The 21,440-nt window shown below is 40.5% G+C and overlaps 2 protein-coding genes across 18 annotated transcripts in view; one reads left to right on the top strand and one right to left on the bottom strand.

The window, feature by feature from the left end:
- FMNL2 (formin like 2) overlaps nt 1-12,716 on the top strand; it is a 303,487-nt gene extending 290,771 nt beyond the window's left edge. For 3 of the 9 annotated variants that reach the window (XM_025855902.2, XM_073884012.1, XM_073884045.1), the window contains 5 exons: nt 539-702; nt 1,666-1,767; nt 4,221-4,319; nt 5,027-5,150; nt 10,676-12,716. In XM_025855902.2, coding sequence (XP_025711687.1) covers nt 539-702; nt 1,666-1,767; nt 4,221-4,319; nt 5,027-5,150; nt 10,676-10,785 — 599 coding nt within the window. In that variant the 3' untranslated portion in view covers nt 10,786-12,716. Of the gene's footprint in view, nt 1-538; nt 703-1,665; nt 1,768-4,220; nt 4,320-5,026; nt 5,151-7,045; nt 7,172-8,719; nt 8,814-10,675 lie in introns of all 9 variants that reach the window. The other 6 variants (XR_012375624.1, XR_012375625.1, XM_025855920.2 and 3 more) reach the window with 3 other exon arrangements.
- A 5,122-nt stretch (nt 12,717-17,838) lies between these two features.
- Nucleotides 17,839-21,440, bottom strand: part of PRPF40A (pre-mRNA processing factor 40 homolog A) — a 55,890-nt gene continuing 52,288 nt past the window's right edge. For all 9 annotated transcript variants that reach the window (XM_073884061.1, XM_025855860.2, XM_025855830.2 and 6 more), the window contains 2 exons: nt 20,248-20,379; nt 17,839-18,879 (listed from right to left, as the gene is read on the bottom strand). In XM_073884061.1, coding sequence (XP_073740162.1) covers nt 18,787-18,879; nt 20,248-20,379 — 225 coding nt within the window. In that variant the 3' untranslated portion in view covers nt 17,839-18,786. The remainder of the gene's footprint in view (nt 18,880-20,247; nt 20,380-21,440) is intronic.

The raw sequence follows: 21,440 nt of genomic DNA, 5'->3' as shown, positions 1-21,440 counted from the left end.
ACAAGAAGCTGTCCAAGCTTGCTTGGTTTCTAGTGGTCAGTGGTACTAAAGTTCGACATCTCAGTGCTACCCCCTGCTGGAGAGCCACAGAAATGTAAATGAGGTCAGAGTGTTAGAGGATCAGATCCTGGGCCCTGCACAGTTAAGGAGTCTCTGAGCCTACAGACCCACGGATAGGTTATCCTCCTGTAAGACAGATGGAATAGTTTGGTATAATCCCAGAACGTGGAGTCCATGGTTGTTCTCTGAACTCCATTTTGGCCACTTCCTACCTGTGCAACATAGGGCAGGCCATGTAACCTCTTTATGCTGCTTTTTGTTGTTGGCAAGTTGGACTAAGTGCAAATGAATTAGTGCATATACAGAAATTAATGCCGCGTGGGGTAGCGAGCACTAGTAAATTATTCATATTGTAAAGTCTTTGCTCTGAAAGATATAAGGTCCTTGAGTGACCCTAGGAATCCACTGAGAACTGGGCTTACCAGCCAGACTCACTGGGGTTTTGACACTCATGGGGACATTGCTGTCTCTACTTCAGTCTCCCTCGAAAATGTGTTGCTGGACGTCAAGGAGCTCCAGAGGGGCATGGACTTAACCAAGAGGGAGTACACCATGCATGACCACAACACACTGCTGAAAGAGTTCATCCTCAACAATGAGGGGAAGCTGAAGAAGCTGCAGGATGATGCCAAGATTGCACAGGTAAGCATCTGTGCTCCGGACACTCGCAAGGACGTGATTGGATCCCTTAAACCCACCTGGGTGCTGGCCTGGCCTTGGGGGAGAATTGCCCTCTGTCTGCTGAGGGTAGATTTCTTCTGTAGCTAATGACTCCTGTGGGTGAGATCTTTCTGAATATTGTCCCTGCTCTGTTCATTGTCCTCTTCTGATTTGGAGTCTTCGCTCTCTTCTCTAGAGGCTCTCCCTCTCCCCTTCCCCTCCCCTTTTAGTCCTAGGCTCCTTCTCTGGGAGTCCTATATTCATTTCAGCCAACAGTCATTCCTGTGTTTAGCAAAGCACTGCTCCTTCCCAGTGTGTTGGGTTTCTGTAGGCCTTGACTTCGAAATCTTATAGTACACTGGGGGTTAAGTTTACACACTTAAAAAACAGCCAACGTGGACTGCATGCCATCACAGAAGGAAAGGCAGAGTGTGGTGGGGACTCAGAATGCAGATGGGGTGGGACAGCTCCCGAAAGAGGCTGTCTTGTGCCAGGAATGAGTTTAAGCAGAGAAGTGAGTGTCCCTGAGGTGGGGACACTGTAAGGAGCATCGAAGCAGCCAGCTGGAATTGGAGTCTGAGTGACTTCTGAGATCCCTTCTAACACTTGTCTGCCATGGCCTTAGGAAGCTCTTGAAAGGAGTAGTTCCTCGTGTGTGTGTGTGTGTGTGAGAGAGAGAGAGAGAGAGAGAGAGAGGCAGAGGCGGTGTGTAGAAGTGCAGGTGGTCCCCGAGATGAGTCCTGTGCGGCACTATTGCCTTCTGCTCTCTTAGCCTAGGCGTTCAGAGGACACCAGAGGCCGGAGAAGGTCATGGGAGCGTGAGGGGGCCGTGGGAGAGCTGTGGCAGTGGCTGGATCCTCCCTACCGCTCTGCTGCTCTTCCCCCAGGGGGTCAAGTTCACATGCTGGACCTTACGAAACTTAAGAGGAGTTTGCTTCTTTACAGGACGCTTTTGATGATGTGGTAAAGTATTTTGGAGAAAACCCCAAGACGACGCCACCCTCTGTCTTCTTTCCTGTCTTTGTCCGGTTTGTGAAAGCCTATAAGGTAAATAGGAGCATGGGGTCCTTTAAAGTCTTCCTTGGCATTGTTTGTCAAGTGGGTGTCCTCCCGGAGCTGTGTCTGAGTCTCCACTGCTGTGCAAAGGCCTCCCCTGTTCCTTTAGGCAGCAGATCTGGGAGGTCAGCATGAGTCTGAGCAGTCTCCAGTCCTGTGGGGGCTGCGTGTTCCTGGGGCCCTCAGCCCACGATGCTCCCTGTCTCCAGCCAGCCAGGCCCGTAGTTCAGCGCAAAGGCAAAAACTCTTGGCTGCCCTTTGGGGCAAGTGAAGACACTCCAGGACCATCACTTCCTCATTGAATGTTCACTCTTGTGGGTGGGGTGGGTGGGGCGAAGGACTTGGAAACTCCAGGCTTCCCATGCAGTTGGACAGGTGAAAGGAGTGGACTCGGGCCCGTGGCAGGGGTGCTGTAGCTGAGGTCAGGGACAGCCTGCTCGTGTGTGTTCTGCCCAGGCCTTTAGGTCATCTAGACCAGCTCTTCTCTAGCGTGGACTGAAAGGTGGCACTAGGAAGGATGGTTGCTGTCTGTTTCCTCATCTGGACCAATGATGGCCCTTCCTTTAAATAGGTCATTTGACACAGTCCAGGGCTGTGGTCTTGAAAAAGAATGTGACCCAGAGAGGCATGTGTTGGAAGAATTTGTTCCTTGAGAAAGAATGATGGGGAATGTGGGGGCGTTAGGGGATGGTAGTGCACTTATGAGACACCTCAGTCTGTACTCTCCAGGGTTGTTTACATATAACCTCAGTAACAGTGGTGGAGGAAGGAGGGGGTGTGATTATAGGGGGAGGAGGGGGATGTGGCTTTTTCTTTTTTAAAGATTTGATTTATTTTGAGAGGGCATGAACAGGGTTGGGGGGAAGAGGGAGAGAGAGAAGCAGGCTTTCCGCGGAGCAGGGAGCTCGATGTGGGGCTCGATCCCAGGATGCTGGGATCGTGACCTGAGCCAAAGGCAGCTGCTTAACGACTGAGCCACCCAGGCGCCCCAGGTCATCTACATTTTTGAGAAACATCCGCTTGGATATAGTGGGTCACTTCTCTAGCTCCAGAACTGTCAAGTTACATTATTTAGCTATCAGCATGGCTTCATGTACCACTGACATCACAAGCTGTTTGCAGAAGGGAAAGTGAGGATGAACCCAAACACAGCACAGAGTCCATGTGTAAGACATGCGGAGGTCTCTGGTCACCAGCTGCTGCTAACCGTGGTGCTCAGGGTTCACTGGCTGGTGATGCTAGTGTACGGGAAGAGAGGACTCAAAGTGATTCTTGTTATGTGCTGTGACCACATTTCTTCACATAAAAAATTGTAAGTCCAAGGTCTATAGGGGAAAAATACAGGCTATTTTTAAATTGTAGAATATGAGCTGGGAAGCAGGTCTGGTAGGTCCCAAAGCCTGATACTTGAGCAGGGGTATGTGTAGAGCAGAGGAAAAAGCGAAGTTCCTTGGTGATCTGTGTGGGGTGGCACAGGTTGGAGCCTGTCAGTGAGCCCCTTCCACGTTATTGTTTCACCCTGTGTCCTGTTAGCGGGCTCCGTGGGGTGCTTGTCAGGCAATGGTGGTGTGGGATGTTTTACTGGCCATAGGTACTACACAATGAATGACTTCCAGCCTGGTACTGACCTGGGGACTTTTTGGGAGGATGTTGGGGTTGTAGGATGTCATCCCTCCTTTCCCTTCCCAAGTTCGAACCAGAATGTAACTTAAGACGGAAGTACAAGGGTCCAAAATGCAAACTTTATTCCCAATAATAGCTGGACTGGGGGTGTGGGGTGTGTCTGTGAACTTATACTTCAGCCCTAAACTAGATAACTGACTTATCACTTCACAGTGAGGCCAATAGAAGTCTCTTTAGGGAGGCTGGCTTCAAAACAGAGAATGCCCAAGAGGGCTGAGGCGAGGTGAGCCTGTTTTGATTTCTTGTCCCAAACTCAGTCGCTCTGCAGCCCTTGGGAAGGAGTAAGCTATGGGGTGAGACCCCTGGAGGAAACAGGAGGCAAGGGAATGGAGGTTTTCCCCTAACAATGGGCAAAAGGAGAGGAATCTGAACTCCTGGTGTCAGGGAAACTAGAGGTAGGTGGACAGGTTCTGGAAGCAAAAGAAGCTCACATGGGAATCACAGAGCAGAGCTGTCAGAAGGAGAGTTCCCGTCCACGTCTGTGGGACTGAGGCTGAGAAGCAGGGTGAGTGGGGAGGTGGTCCTCAGGAAAGGATTTCTGGACAAGGTACCTCGAGATTGCTGGATTTTGAGGAGATGTGATAGAAACCAACAGGGAAAGCCTGGATCAGAGTCCTCCAGGGGCCTAAGTGTAGGTCTTGTCAGCTTCCCGTGCGTTCTGACTTCTGGCTTGCCAAGATTCTCTTAGGAATGACTTTAGAAAACCTTGATGGCTGTCATTACCACTGACATAATCTTTTGGTTCCTTTGACTTTGCCCAGCAAGCAGAGGAGGAAAATGAGCTGAGGAAAAAGCAGGAACAAGCACTCATGGAAAAACTCCTGGAGCAGGAAGCTCTGATGGAGCAGCAGGATCCAAAGGTGAGAAGTGGCCGGGTCCTGAGACGGCCTCATGTCTCCTTGGCGCCAGCAGGGAAAAGGGCCAAAAAGCCGGATTTACACACGAGCCCGACGGCTTCCTTCTAGGGCTTGGAAACGTGGCAGATGGCTTTGTTGTTCATTCCTTTGTTCCGCAAAGAGTAGAAAGAGGCAAAAAGCGCGTCTGCGTAGCCTTTCCAGGTTCAGAGAGATCAGGAACTTAAATCTCAGGTGGCAATACAGCGAGGCCGCGCCAGGGAGCCTGACGATGAACTGCGTAGGGTCCAGGAAGGCCTCATGGGGTCGCCATTGGTGCTGGCCTCGATCGCTGGCCGGCTTCACTCCGAGGAACGGGAGGGAGGATTCCCTGGAGGGAAGCAGTGTAGGTGAAGACCACAAAGACTGGCAGGTCAGAGTACTCTTCATCCCAATCCTCTGCCCCAAAGCTTCAGAAGTGGATGGTTGTCACCAGCCACCTCTCGTGGCCATACGATCCAGCCTTCCCACCACCGCCAGCTGGAGTTTGGTGTGCTTTTCAAAGTTTGTTTTCTTCCCAGAAGCTTTCTGAGTGTGTCTCTGAGCAGGATGTTGGGATGGTGCTGCTTGTGTTTTTTGGCCGAGGCTGTGTGTTCGTGATAGAACTTGGGGTTTTCTAAAGCCTCCCATGGGTGCTGGTCCCACTAATCTCTGCCATCCTTCTTTCTCCTTAGTCTCCTTCCCACAAATCAAAGAGGCAGCAGCAAGAATTAATTGCAGAATTAAGAAGGCGACAAGTGAAAGATAACAGACATGTATATGAAGGCAAAGATGGTGCCATTGAAGACATTATCACAGGTAAAAGATAGTTTCTCCTGGTGGCCCGTAGAGACCCACAGATCCTGCCCGTAGTGGACTACTTGCACAGTGCGCTGCTACTTCTGTCCAGGGTTTACAAGGTCTCCAGGTGACTTGATGCAGATCCAGAATTATGTGGAGGGACTCCACATAAAAAAAAATACACTTCAAGTGTATTTTTAGTAGGCTGCATACTGCCTGTCAGAAAACCCCAGCACCCTCTGAAGACTTTTTCTCGTTATCATTGGAACCCTGCAGATTTCACCAGGCTCCCCCCCCGATGGTTTTTCCAGTGTCTTAGATTTGTTTCCCTGCTCCATTTCCTACCTTGTGGCCACTCCCACCCGCCTGCCTGCCTAATAAGTACCACGGACAAGGCCCATTCAGGGTTGCATACTAACCATGGTCAGTGCAGATTTTTCCAGCATGCTCTTTAAAAGGCTTTTTACTCATTGATGTAACTGAAGACAAGAGGAAATCAGGATCGTCGCCTAGGAATGAGTGGTGCCCAACCCAGCTTGGTTCTTGTCTGATTAAGTTGTAGCCTAATGCTTGCTGCTTGAAGCCATTCTCCAGAGATTCTGCGTTATCTTACAGTTTGGGAGAATAATTTGAGTCACTGTCTGTGGCAGTGGTTGCAAGCGACTTTCATGTCTGTTGCATAGGAATACTGTTTTTTAGCTCCCAAGATACTTATCACTTTTTTTATTGTAGAGAATTTTAAAAATATGCAATGCAAAAGTACAGAGAATAGCATGATGAGTTCTATATACCCATCACCTATCAACAATTCCCAACTCAGGGCCGGTCTTGTTACATGTCTGCTTCTGCCTGCTCCCCATTCCCCAACCTCTGGGATTATTTTGAAGCAAATCTAAGACCTACAATTTCATCTAGTTATATTTCAGTGTCTGTGTCTTCAAAAGATAATGACCCTTTAATAAAGAAACAAACATAGCCAGACAGAGTAGCATTGTCACACACCTCCAAAACTAACAACTTTTTCACATCAAATACGCATTAGTCACATTTCCTTAGCCGTCCTAATTTTTTTTTTTTTAAACATAACTCTTAGAATTTTGACTTCTCATTTTTTGTGAATAGCTTCACATCATAGTTAGGGATGCTAAACGGCCAAAACCACCGTTTTTTTTTTCCACCAGCTCAGACCCAAGGAAATAAAATAGGTACATAAATCCCGGACAGGAAGTCAATAAAGAGTTTCCGGCCCAGAGTAAAGCAGTCTCAGTTGTCAGTGGCTAAGTAAGTGACTGATTAAACGCCTGTGTCTGCATATGGCGCCACACACAGTCCATATGCGCGTGCCTGCCCGTATCTCATCGTTCACTCGGCAGTGGTTTGCACGTGGCCCCCCAGGTAAAGTCCCCATTGTTGGGCACCTCTCTTTGTTTCCCCGGCCCTGAGGGAGCAGCTCTGCTGTGAGCAAGACTAGGAGCAGATCTTTTTGGGGTAAGCACCTATTCGCCTCAGTGCCACAGTATGATTAACTTGTAGGGAGAGAAGCATCCAGCCTCACACAGTAAGAGTTCCTTTTCCATTAGTCTGTTTCTCCATCTCAGTGACCCCTGGCTTGTCAAATGAGCAAAATGTACAGTTTCTATTTGCCTGATCTCATCATTAAGCTACTATTGGAGGTGAATGAGTATCTGCTCACAGATCCTACAGTTTTTATTCTCTTTAAAATATTTTCCATTTTCCACCCCCCGAGCCCCAGATTGAATACCTCTTTTAGACTTTATGAACTCCCTTGGGTATAAACTGCCTTTCCCCATCTCCAGGTATGATTAACAAAGCACTAACCATGTACTAATGTGATAGATCCTGGCTTTTTACTCTCTTCTGTTTGTCTTATTTGGCTGTCATTTTCGATGCAGTGCTGAAGACTGTGCCCTTTACCGCTCGCACCGCCAAGCGTGGCTCTCGATTTTTCTGCGAACCTGTTCTCACTGAGGAATACCATTACTAAACTATTACTCTTTCTCACCTGATGCTCTTAAAAGGTTGCTACAGATTTTTTGACCTCTTATGTCCCTCTGTATGTCTGTTAGGGCCACCCAGGATGCTAGCCAGCATGGAATCGCCATCTCTGCCATGTTATCTTTTATGTTGCGTTCACACCGCATGGTTTTGCATGTCAGTCATTACTGTTTACTCACTGCCACTTTCAGTATGTCTATGAATCCACATGGCTATGGTGGTCTGAGTGTGTGTGGGTTAGAAGAATAGTATAAATAGAGCACTACTTTTGAGAATTAGCATTGGGATCAGCTAGGTTGTTAAAAGACTTCTGGGCCAATGTCTTTGAACACAAAATGATAGTCGTTAATAACAGTAACTACTATACCTAACATTGATTGAGCACTTGCTGTGTTTTAATGGGTTTACAGATATTAAACCAGCCTCCTTTCTGTATTCAGTTACCATGCTTTGATAATAAATTGAGCTGTAGGCAAGTGCTCAGGAACACAAAGTGCCCAAAAATTGAAAAATGATTTGCAGAAGGAATTGTGAACTACCCACAGTTGTAAATTGGGTCTGTCTTAACTGTCTTATACTGTCTACAGCCATCATCCACAGTATGATGGAGCTCACAGTACAAGCAAGGAACCCTTTGGACATAGAAGTCTGTATAAGTTGATATAGGCAATCCATAGCTTTATACTCAGCCTCTTTTCCTTCTGAGTGTCATGCCCGAGTTTAGCTATCAGCAGTTCCACGTTGGAGCAAGGCTGTGAGGCAGAAGGTGAAAACAAAGGCTTTAGGAGCTTCCCATAATCTTCTTTCATTCGCGCTTCTTCACTGTGACTCTGTTCCCTGTCAAACCCAGGGTATTTCTCTTGTGATGAGATCATATCTGGACCTGCGTTTTTGGTTAGGATGGTGGCAACCAGAAATACTAATAGCAAATACCTGTTATTGGAAAATGGCACTGTTGTTAGAATTAAAAAATCCCAAAATTTTCAAGAGGTAACTGCCTGCCCTTGGTTCCCGCTGGCTAGATAAGAAACTTCTTTGCAGTGCCCAGGGATTAGAAAAGGGACAAGGGAAGCACATACTCTAATTGGAAATATCCATTGTGTAACTCCCATGCTGAGATTGACATGGAACAGGGTACCTGTTTGTTTTGTGGCGTTAACTCTTCTGTGAATTGCACTTGTTACGTATGTTCCTCTGTCTTTTAGGGTATCAGAGGATGTGGTGTGTCGTCGTTGCTTGCTCTGCAGTGTACTTACCCACCAGTGCTTATTAACCAGGCTAGACACTGTCATCTACTCAGCTAATGTTCCTGTCAGTTTTGCTGCTGGACTGTCTTATCATTCTGGAGCCAAACTTCAAAGCAGCTTGGATTTGGGTGGTCAGAGAGCTGGGTGGGAAGACACTCTGATCTTTCCCTTGTTTTATCTAACACCTCTTGTATTAATGGCCTCCCACTCTCCTCCTCTGTTGGCTAACATGCCGGGTATGTTAAGCACTAAGTTGAATTGCTTTCCATTTTCATCCCATTTTTACTTAACCATCATTTTGTGTTTTTGTTTTTTTCTGTTTAGCCTTAAAGAAGAATAATATCACTAAATTTCCAAATGTTCACTCGAGGGTAAGGATTTCTTCTAGCACACCGGTGGTGGAGGATACACAGAGCTGGCAAGCATCACTTTTTACTTAGCTTCCTCCTCTCTCTGTATGCAGATCAGTGGTTTCAGTCTATGGCTGAGGGTAATACTGTTGAGAGTCTGACAAGGGGGAAGTCTTTGTAACCTCACATTCCAGTGATGTGAGGCGGAGCTTCTCTGTTGGACTCTTTGTGGCTTGCTTCCATGTTATCAAGTGTGATGGCTTGGGCAAGGGTATTTGCTGGTGATTGTACTTGCTTTGGGTGCTAGGCTGTTCTTCCCCTACCCTTTTCTTGGCCTTCGAGTTAATCAGTTAACCCCTTTGGATCTGAAGAAGCTGAGAGCCAAGTCCCGGCCAGGGTATATATAGCCTTTGAAGAAAGATTTGGATCTTTAGAGCCAATTGTTCAGAAGACTCGGGAATTATAGAGCTACAAGTCATTGCATATCCTTAGCCAGAAGTGGAATTCTAACCTTCCCTTACCACTCTGGGCCAGGAAGCAGAAGCTTGAGAGGATTAGGGCATGTAAAACTATTCTTCCCTTGAATTTAGAGAGAGTAAGGCAGGGTGACAAATTCCAAGGGGTGGGGAGTTGGTGTGGACTATGCTGAACCTGAGAGCATGGGTCTCAGCACTCAGCTCATTTCTTTCTGCCATGTGAAAATTTGGGCTCAGTATTGCCAGACCCTCCAGTTTTCCAAGGGAAGTCAGAATCCCTCTTTTTTTAATATTATCTATTAAAAGATAAGGAAGCTGTATTTAAAAGTGTAAGTTGGGGGCTAAATATTGGAGGCCAGATACGGCCCATTAGCTCCATTTTCAAGCTCCTGAGTAGGTAAAGGAATAAAAAAAGACTCAATCTGGTTTAATTCTGTTATGTTCCCCCTTCGAAAGAATGTTTCCTAACTGAAGTCAACAATACGAAGGGAAATAAATACTAACTAAATGAAACAGTGGCCGGTGGGGTGGGGGGGAGGGAAGTACACAGCCTGCCCTGACCCCATCAGAAGCAGCTTACCTGCTGGCTAGGCTATCTACCTTAGGTATTCATCAAGAAAGCATGATTTCATATTAAGAATGCTTACATAAAATAAAATTCCTTTGTTCATCCCAAGGTATTCTGCTAGAACAGTGCCTGCTTGAACCAATATGCAGTGGTTGATTCATTCATTCAACAAAGGCTTTTTTTAATTTTTTATGTTGGGCATTTTTAAACATTCTGTGCATTCGCAATACAAATTGAGAATGCTGGAAGGCCCAAACAACTTCTCCCCTCCAAAGAAAAACAGGAAATACTGGGTGGCAGGAGACAATGTACAGGAATGGAGTAGTAGTTTGATTTAGTGACTGTTTTTGTTCAGTGGTTAATTGAGCATTGTGTTTCACAAAATAAAAAACAGACCTCAGCTAATACTAATTGAAGAAAAATAACGGAACCTCTGCCTACAAAATAAGCGTAGTGTCCTTCCTTGATTAAAATTCCAGATAAGATTGGACAGGGCAGTTGGTTTATTAATTTTGCAGTTTAAAATTCATTACAATTATTGATATTCAGGTTTCCAGGGGAAAAAGACAAAACTAAGCCACAGCTATTTCCAACTGAAGAAACATTTCAGAATAAGACGCCAGCTAGATTCTCTGGCCAGTGACAATAGTTGCCTTTCCTATATATTTTTCTAGAAGTTCCAGATTTGCATCAGTATTACATCCTGCTTTAACTATTGAGGGCAAAGTACATGTCTTTGGCTCAAATAGTCAATGGATTTGAAGGGCCTGTTGGCTGACTCTCCTACAGAAGCTGCTTTGATTGGCTGCCAGCTGACCTTTTGTCTTTGCTTAGACACATGATGCTAAAGGTTGCAATTCTCTCACTGATACTCTCCTCTTTACAGATCTTAGAAACCAACCATACAGACGAGCCGATGCGGTGAGGAGAAGTGTCAGGCGGCGCTTTGATGATCAGAACTTGCGTTCTGTTAATGGTGCCGAGATTACCATGTGAACCTGAGACCTGCCTCTATGAGTAGAGAGTATGCGTGAATGAAACTTTCCACATGAACTTTACGTGCTACCATTTAACTGCAACCTTGAACATTGACAAAATATTCTAAGGGCTCAGATTTAGCAAACACATAGGAATTTAAAAATGACGGGCTCTCCTTTCAACCTTTGTTAACAAGTGCCTAAAAGTGGAAGTACCTGCTCAGATTAATCAAAGCAATAGGGTTTGATTTGATTAGGTATCTTTTTACACCAGTATATTATCCAATTTTTTAACCAAAATGTAAATTTCGTATTACACTCGTTATCTGCCATTGTGATTGTCCCATGATGGCACACCCTGGTTTCCTGATAAGTTGTAAATAACATGGATGCATCTGCTGTGGGTTTCCTTTGCTGAGATGTCTTTTAAGGAATTTCATTTGTTTTAGACATACCCATCAACTGTCTTTTTAAGGGCTTGCAACGTGGAAGAAGGAAAAAGTCACATAAGCTCCTGTCCGTAACCAAGCCCCAGCACAGTACAAATAGGATGCATTGCAGTGGCAGAGAAGTCACTCAGCTGTGTCTCGTTTTACACTCTACACTGCTATGCTGGGGCGTGATGCCCCGGGAGAGTTCACCAGTATGAAAGCAAGGGTATGATGGCATACAAATTTGTGTAAGATTTTTTTGCAGTACTGTGTTCTTCAGCTAGAGGCAGCTTTTAAAATAATAATGCAAATGTATTTATTAATTAGCACTAAAATTAACATCTCAGTAATCAGTATTAGGATTTCTGAGACCATTATGGGCCTATCCTGAGAACAGAAATTGGTGCCTTGCTAGCCAGGGAGAAGTTCACTAGCTCTATCAAGCATTCAAGATTACTTCTACTAGCTAGTAGTGATAGTTAACCTAGCCTTATTTTCCTGACAATCGCAGGTCCCCACCCCCACTTCTTCCTCCTTTTGTAAATTGGATAAGATATATTTGGCATCATTACTTTATGGGGAATTGCAATTAAATTGCTTGAAATATTCACATTGGGATTAAGCTTAAATGGTATGTAATGGGACTAAATGGCCAACTAAGCCAGTTATTTTTCCTTCCTCTCTGGCAGGGCACGTGATCCATTCCAAAGTCAAAAACTGGACTAAAGCCAATTTGTACTTTTCATAATAAACATTCTGCTTCTGGCTTACCTTCTTGGTACATTACATCAGTATATTAATTGTAAAGTTTATTGTATAGTATTTAACCACTGAATTTCTTATTTTATGTTGTGCTCATGTGAACTCCTTGGTGAAGGTCCCATTTTCCTTGGATAATGTGTAGTTATATGATCTCTTTTTAAATGTACAGATATTTTGCTATAAAATTGGTGCAGTTTTTTATGGTTTTTACACTTTAATTCCCACCTAAGCCTCTGGGTAATATTGTAAATATTGTTTAAAAATGCATCAGCCTGTGCTATACAATCTGAATGTTATTTTAACTTATAGTTTTTTTTTAATATATATATTTAACTACAAGGACAGCTTAGGGATCAGTTACATTTCACTTTAGCATACCTATTTACAAAAAAATTACTTTTAAAACTGCCACCTGCTAGCACATTTTCTTGAATGTGTACTTTAAAAAAGAACATGCCAAGATTTTGTCTGTTAACATTGATTTTGATGAAAAAAGCAATTTGACCATGATACACCACGAGTAGTTGGCCCTTTATGACAAGGAGCTGTTTTCCAAAGCTCAATGCTAATAAGCATATATTAAAATAATTGCATATTTATTAATCAAATAGACAATAATGTTGGCATGTTCTTTTCTGTTTATTAATGGGCTTGCTTAGCAATATTAGAAATGTTTTATAAAAAAGCAGTTCATGTTACTTTTCTGGTCTTTTCATGACATATGAGCAAATAAACTATTTACACTACTATCCTGTAATATGTTGTAGTCTTTGAATGGCATACCTTAGTGGGGGGGGGTTTACCGGTTTTATATGCTTTTATCTTGTTTGCCCTCACAATACAAACTCTTGATCACTTGCTGTATGGAACGTAAGAACCTAATAGATTTTGGTAGTGACGGATACATCTCTAAAATTGTACTTACCAATTTATTGCTTCCAGAGAACACTGGTGTTTGGTAAAGATATTACCACCCCCACCCCCACCCCCAAATTTGTTGTGTGTATATGGACAGGTTATGTGTGGACTGCATAGAGGTGACCCTGCAACCAACAACTACATTGGTTGGCAAGGTACGTACAAGCAGTTTGGCCTCCATTGCCCAAACATGCTGTTATTTTTAACGGTAATTCCAAATCATCAGACTGTGCAACGTTCAGTATATTCTTTTTAGGAAAGCAAGGAAATTTGTTATTTTAGACAATTGGTCAAGTGGCTTAAAACTTTAAAAAAAAAATTAAAGGTTTTGAGAGAAAACATGAGGGAGGGAGAGACAGGAGAAGCAGCAGACTCCCTACTGAGCAGGGGAGCCCGATGTGGGGCTCTATCCCAGGGCCCTGAGATCATAACCTGAGCCAAAGCTAAGCCACCTAGGTGCCCCTCAAAATAACTTTCTTACAGAGGCATGAATTAATTATTGTATTCTTTGTTACCAATTTAGCACTCTTCTTACTGCACCACAGTTAGACATTGTAGTTGAAGCTTTATTTTATAAAGAGGGGGAAAGTTAAATTCCAGTTAGTAAAATTCTCTAGTTTGTGCCTCATGGTAAAAGAAATAATATCTTTAATATTCTACAAATTCAAAACGTTTTCAAACCCAAAGCACAGCAGTAAGTTCAAATGAGATGGATATGGTTAGGTATGGGGCATTATGTACCATTAATATCCACTTTTAGAGATATTTACCAGTGACTCAGAACTAAATCTCCTTGTTCCCAACTCCCAATCCTCTACAAATCTAAATTCTAATCCACTAAAATTCAATGACTGCCCAAGGGACCCTGCTGACTCAACAATGCTTAGCACAGAATGGGACTTGATACCCATCACTGACTGTGGTTCAACATACTGGATTTTGTTAAATTACCTTTTTACACTGCAAGACCTACTCTTAGGATAGTTTTATAACTGGCATACCTACTAGCTTTAATATTTGGTAAAACAGCTCTTAGCTCTAAGACATTTTAAAAATTTTTATCAGAATGTCTACAAAGATGATCAGCTCAGTATATACAAAAGGACTAATCTGATAGTTTTTCATTTCTCTTAAAACTAATACCCAATCTAATTTCAAGAAAAAAATTCGAAGAAACAAATGCATGAAGTGTTAAGCTGACACAAATCCAACTTAGTAAATTAAAAGACGCCATTTTTCTAGTATTTATTTACAAAAGGTCTAAATTTATATATTAGGTTCTTTACATCAGAACTATATATAAACGAGAAAATCTGGTAATTACAAACACAGAAAATAGAAACCTGTTCCCCCTTATTACTCACCTTTCAGAACAAATCTTCAGTTGTAGAGAGGCAGGCAAGAGAACAAACCTACCAAGTTTCAGGCAGGACCAAGATAAAGGAGTATTTATAAATAGCACATTTCAGATACCCCAAGGAACAGCGTAAAAGGGCATCAAGAAATGGCTTAGTTGGATTATGATCTGATTAGGCAGCCACTGTGTTTCAGTCTAAGTGGGGTGAGGGGTTGTTAGCTAGCTCCCCTGAAATGGAAACATCAATCTAGGCCATTACACCTGGGGCAATTACCAATCATTAACAATGAGATGGCCTTGAAGTGTAAACCATATTGAGTCACAAAAGCAATTTCTATATAACAACTTTTTGAAAAGCACAGAAAATCTACAATTAAGGAACTTAGGCCAGGGAGACACGCTAAATAAAATGGGCTAGAGGGAGTGTGCAGCTACTTGCGGCAAAATCTTCTCACTTCCCATACCTCACCCTTTGTTGGAAATAGCCTGAAATGATTAGTTCTCAATTTAGAATTTGGGAATTTTGCTGCTGTTTCCAAGCATGGCCTTTAAAGACTAACTCTGACCTAGCTAAACATTAACTCTTCAAACAGAAGTTTACTACTTTTAAAGTACTGTGGTATCAATTTATGAATATTAAAAAAAGCTACATTTCAAATCACAAGGAATTTTCTTTCCTACTCAGAAACCACATGGAAGTTACATGTTCTAACAAGCTTTTGGAAATTTCTGTAGTAAAAGTTAAGATACAGCCACTAGAACTTATCTTCAGTGCACGCCAATTATGTATGTGGCTTTAGTTGCAGGTTAGTACAGTTTATTGCGATAATGCTTTTTCAAGCCCTATAATACAGTTGCTGGGTACCATGGATGCTGGATGAGTGCATGTCAACTATTTTACATACATTCACTATACGCCTACAGTGTGCCAGGCACTGTTCTAATCCACAGGATATAGCAGTGAATGAAACACAAATCCTTGTCTCCAAGGAACCTGACCACCATTTAAGTTAACACAACTGAGAAACTTAAGAGCAAGGTAAGATTTAATAAAGAAGGTAAGAATTATTAGACTGGTATATGCCATCACCAGAACCATAAAGTAAAACTGTAAGCCTATTTAGAACGCAATTCCATGAAAAATTACTCGACATTATTTTGCTTTTCCTTTATTTAAAATGAGTGGTTTACTTAGAGAATATAAAAGAATTAAAATTGTACCTGATACTGAGAGAGATACATCCCCAAGGGAAAAGAAAAGTCTGATTTAAGATACAAGGAATTAATGTGCTTTGCCTCATTTTGCTTTTAGAAATGTTTATTTGGTTCCTTATTTTGTAATTTACATTTAAATTACATAATATTCTTAAATATTCTATAAACTTATAGCATTCATCACTCTTCCCTGGGTACTATTTGATTAGAAACCGTTCTCTCTCAAATAGCATCTAAGCTTAAAAACAAAACAAAAAACCTATATGGCTACCCCTTTCTGGATGCAAAAAGAAAAGTGGCTGCCTAGTCAGCACTGAGTTGACCATTAACACTGGAAGAAAACCAGGATCATCTAGGCAAATGCTTCTTAACACAGAATACAGGCCCTTTGGTAAAAAAAAATTATGGACTGTCTTTCCAGAAAAATGTACAGAGATGTTTCCGTTTTTACAGTTTCTTCACTCTACCACTATGAATAAGGCCTTACTCTAGGCCATTTTTATTTTATAGCTGTATAAAATGAGGCCCAATTAGCGAAGTCAAGCTGTGACATATCATTTTCAAATTTACTGGGAGGCATAAACAGTGAAGTTTTTATTGTTGAAAAACACTGAATAATCTATTTTTGAAGCTGCTTTGGGTAATAATGAAATAATAGCCTTGCTGTGTTTAAAAAAAAAAAAGGACCATTGCTTTTATTTAAAAGCATTACGTTAAATAAACTTGGGAAAGTGCAAAGGATTCATCATACTTGACTTTTCATACAAATTCAATTTTCCCATACAGGAATTACTGGACTGGGAGAAAATAAAAACATCAAATATTGGAGATTCTGATTTTGACTATTATGATAATAAATCTATTAGTAAATTTAATCCAATAATTCATTAATACTAAGATACAGAGGGAAGTAAAACCCTCAACATTTACCGAAGAGTCTGATGCTTAACTGAAACGTGTAACTTCCCCTTATCTGAAAATAAACACACTTTCCTGTTTGAACACATTCGTTCAAACTCTTTGAACATTTCTGTTTAACTCTAACAGAACCAATATTCTAAGACATTTCAGCTTTTACCAGACTGAAAATTTAGAAACCTAATCTAATAGGTTAAAAATATTCACATAGAACTCTTGTAACAAAATCTTTCCATCACCTGTGCTTTCAGACTGTACAGTACCTTTTGGTAACTAAATCCCACTTCATGGGATCATTAAAGGTAGACAAGGATTATAGTCACTTCAATTACATCTTTTATAATGCTGTTATATTTTGAGTTGCCATTTATTCAGCAGTTCTGTTTTAAGGTCAAATAATTTTCACGGATGAACTATAGAGAAACTTGAATTTGTACTGTAGGAATTTGAGGTGTGAAGACAGTATCTCTAAGAAATACAGAAATCTATTGTGAGGACATGCTAAAACATATCAATAACTTTTTATTTAAATAGAAAAATTAAAACTTTAAAGTTGCACTTAAAAAAATCATTCATGGAATTAAAACAAAATTTTACAGATTCTAAAATCTCTTATGAAACACCACACTAATATTTCTGCCAATATCATAAGCATTTTGAAGATTTTGCCACTGACTTCCATGTCAAGTGTTTGACATGATTAGCAATATTAACTATCATTATGAGACCTCTGAAAATTAAATCTAGGCAACTCCCTATTGCCAAAGTTGTTATAGTTTTTGGTTCTAATATACAATGAGACTAACCTCAAGTAAGCAACTTGATTACTTCACATCTTCTAAGATAGTGATTCTCATTTTCCACAGTCATGTCAGTTTTCACAGCAGGAAAATGACTTGGCAGAGAAAAGTTTAGAAATAACTCCCCGCCCCCCCCCCCCTCTTTTTTGAGGCTTTCAACAGTGGATGCTAGATTTAATTGAAACAGTAGCAAGGGATGGGGAAAGAGCAGTCCTGGTCATTTGAACTTCTCAAATTCATTAGAATGGTGAAGGAAAAATAAAATGAAGGTTTTGTTCTTCCAAATCCCAACTTGAAATAGGATCGCTCGAAGTGTCCAAAATAAAAAAATATCTAATGCCAAAGACTATGTGCTAAAATTTACTTATTAAAAAAATCTCCTGCACTGAAGGAAAATAGTATAAATTACATTACCAACTTTCAAAAGTTAGCATGTAAAGAGTATTCTAGCTTCAAACCATTGCCTCTCTAAAGTTTTCTATAGGAAATTTGTGGATCAAAAACAAATTACAGGGGCCTCAAATGTACTGATTTATAATATTAAATATTAAAAAGGAAAGGAACCTAGCTATGTGGGTAAGATGAAGCAAAATTTCAAGGATTTAGTATCTTTAAATGATCATACAATTTTAGAGCTGAGTAGTTTAAGTAGAAATAAATACTAGTACACGCTAGAAGAGAAGGTTTAATAATTGATAAAAATGTACAAAAATATTCAAATCAGAAATGCTTTAGAATGTGTACCACGAAGTCAATACTTCTCAGTGAGTAGGGAAGGTAAAAGACTTCCTCAATGAAAAAAAGAGAAAAGATCGGATTAAAAAAAAAAAAAAAAACAACTGTTAAAGAAAATGTTTAAGTCAACATTGATTTCTGTTTCAGACAAGGATATTGCAACTATCACTTAAAGTTTGGTGGCACATTCTTTAGTAGGTCCTTAAGGCAATATATTTAAACTAATTTACAATTTGATTTGATGTTAACTTTTAAAACATCACCTCAAAATAATGCCCTCACAACAGCCTTTTTTTAAAATGTATTCAGGTGTTTCATAAAAAATAATGGTGGCTTTATTATAGTAGTGCTCATTAGCACCACTATAGTTAAGGGTCTACCGGGTTTCCGTTAAGAACATCTATTTCTGAGTTCACCATAAAAGATCGTATCAGCTTTAACCAGTTGGGTAGTGCACAAAAAAGCAGTTTTGTCAGTTGCTGGTGCTTTTTTTGTACTACTAAATATCAAAAAAATTTTCATTATATCTTCAAAATCCAACTTCTATAAAGTAAATCAAATCGCCTCATGACTTAGACTTCAGAACAAAGTAGAGACATCTGCAGTTATCAGTGAATTGCCACCTTTAATCCATCCTGCAGTGCCCTATGAAAGGGTCACAGAAAGACAGTTATGACCGTATGAAAATATGATTCTTGATACAGAATCAAAAGTTATTTTCAATTTCCTTTGCTTTTTATAAAGTCCACAATAACAATACTTAAATGCACTTTTTTTTCCTGTGATATAATTAAAACCCAGTGTTATTTCAATTGAACTTTAAAATAGAGTCCCTGGTCTGAATTAGACTTTAAATCATACTGTAAACATATATTTGGTATAATTTATTGATCATCATCCAGTTGCTCCAAAAGGGTCCTTCTGCGCTTTTCCAATTCCCCTTCACTCAGTTCACTGCCAGAAGTATCCCAATTCCCCTGAAAAGACATTGAATACATTTAATGTCAGTACTCAAAAGCTTAAGCGGTATTGAACCTTTGAAAAAAAGGAACCAAAATATATGGACTGTCTTCCACAGAAACAAGCTCATCACAGGGTTTAGGACTGACCTCTTTTCCAAAAGCCTATTAATGAGTTGCTAACTACTCCCTGGTTTTACTAGGGGAGATAGTGAACTCAGAACAAGACTTTTATATGGTACTACTTTCAGTTTGCGTTAATATGTAAACTGGGCAGAATGGTACACAATGGTTTCTTTCCCTTCCTCTTACACCACTGAGTATGAAACATTTTGTTTCCATTTAATGGAAGTTGGGTATTCATTACCTAAGGCACTATATTCCTTGCTAATTTTGTAGATTCTAGGTCGCCTTCTAAGTGTTTTGTATTACAGAAAAGTATTATGCTTTAAGCATACTATCCTCAGATAAACATTTAAGATTTATGAGGATAAACATTTAAAATTTACGAGGACAATACTTAGACTGAAAAAATTTAAAAAATAAAATATTGTATTATTGGTGAAAAACAACCTTTAAAAAGTAGATCATCTATTCTTCCCTTCAGAGATTTCATTTAACTGACTACAAAGAAGAAACTGTTAAGCTGCTATTAAGTATTCAGGAAATCATTCTTCACCAAGGATGTGCATCAAACTCACCAGGGCAGCTTTTAAAAAAAACCCTCCATATCAAGTGAATCAGAATATCCAGAGGGAGAACCAGGGCTTATCTAAACAGTTTAAACTCTCCATGGGTCTGTTCAGGGGCATTACTCCTGCTAAGTCCACAGTATTTGTAGAAGAATGGCAAGGCTAAGAAGGCTTGTGTTACTTTGCTGTCATTTACATGCATACACACACACACACAGATGGGAAACTAAAGACTAATGTAATTTGGTATTAAAATGTTAACTTTGTAGTCCCCCTCCTATCCCTTTGCCTTTACCTCTTCCCTCACAATGATTACTCCTAAAAGTTACTGGAATGCTACCTTTTGAAACTGGATTTAGTAGTACTGACGACTGTGCACATCTGGAGAAACCCCGATCTGTGTCTCATATTCCTTAAAATTAGGTAGAAAATGTCCAGTGGTACTTCTTACAACTTACAAAGTAGAAGACCATATCCTTTTTCTTACTGGGTTAAAACAATAGTCATGGAAGACTTATTTTTGAGGAATATACAACTTAGAAAACTATTTTGTGTTGAGAGGCAGTTAATTGAATTTTCATTGTTTTCTTCAAATGGTAGCCAACCTGCAAAAAGTCTATTTAATGTCATACAAACCACAATATCCATTTTTGTATTTTGAAAACACAGGTATGAAATAATTCTGAATACTTACAGAATCCTTTCCAGTCTTTTTCTTAGGTGATTTGTGTTTTGATTCTGATCTTTGTCTAGTTCTGTCTTTTTCACTTTCTCGGTCTTTTTCTTTTTTATCCTTCTCTCGCTCAGCATCTGACTCTGGAGAGTCCTATGTAAAAAATAACATCAGCATTTTGATGAAGGTACCATTATGTTTTTTCATATCTCCATATAGGTAAGATTTAAAAACATCCATGTATTATTATAGGGCATGTGTTCCTATTATGGTGAAATCTGAATTATTAACCTCAAGGATTCGGTAACATTTCCAAGATTCACTGGAGGGAGTTGGTCTTTCCTTTGGGAAGGATGACATTCTGATACATTACCATCACAAAAGAGCTTCACTAAATTAGGGAAGAAAGCACACAAGATGGGATTATATCTATTATATAAATGTAGACAAACATTACATTTTCTGCCAACCCAATATTGTTGGGTTGTTCAGATATCTATAGAGAATGCTGTGATTAGCTTAATCATCTAACAGGTTGACCGTTATATAATAAATTCTTTCCTCAAAACTGCAACTAAAAGCAGGATTTTTTTTAAGAGATTTTATTTATTTAGAGCACACGTGAACAGGAGAGGGATAAAGAGAATATTCAGCAGACTAATATGCACTGAGTGCAGAGCCCAATCTCACGACCCTGAGATCATGACCTGAGCGGAAATCAAGTATGGAATGGATGCTCAACCAAATGAGCCACCTTGGTGCACTGAAAAGCAGGATTTAAAGTGCAATGTCACTGCCTAAATAAATGGTCCTTTAATAGACATGTATAAATTTGAGTGCGTAGCATGAAGAAAAAAAAATCTCATTCAACAAGTAGTAAATAGCCAGTCACTTATGTTTCGAAAAAGCTCCTTAGGGTATCTTGATACCTATGTAAAATGAAGAACTAAGTAAAAGTAGAGAAGTAGGTGAACGTTTAAACTTGTGATTCTCACCACAACAGCAACACATACACACTTGGGTCTTTCTGTAAGATTACTTTAAAAAGCCAGAGCGGGAATCTTAACACTGATACGTGTTTGTTTTCAAAGCTCACTATAAAAGATTTTAATGGACAATTACAGTGAAGACAAACTATGTAATTCCTGAGTTTAGGTGTCCACCTGAACTGTGCTAGACTGCACAGGACTAGATAGAAAAGCGTTCTATCACCA

The sequence above is a fragment of the Callorhinus ursinus genome, unplaced genomic scaffold (assembly GCF_003265705.2).
Source record: "Callorhinus ursinus isolate GAN/ISIS: 27379988/994484 unplaced genomic scaffold, GSC_fseal_2.0 scaffold2, whole genome shotgun sequence".
NCBI lineage: Eukaryota > Metazoa > Chordata > Mammalia > Carnivora > Otariidae > Callorhinus > Callorhinus ursinus.
The sequence above is the reverse complement of the archived record's forward strand: the minus strand, read 5'-3'. Positions and strand labels throughout refer to the sequence as shown.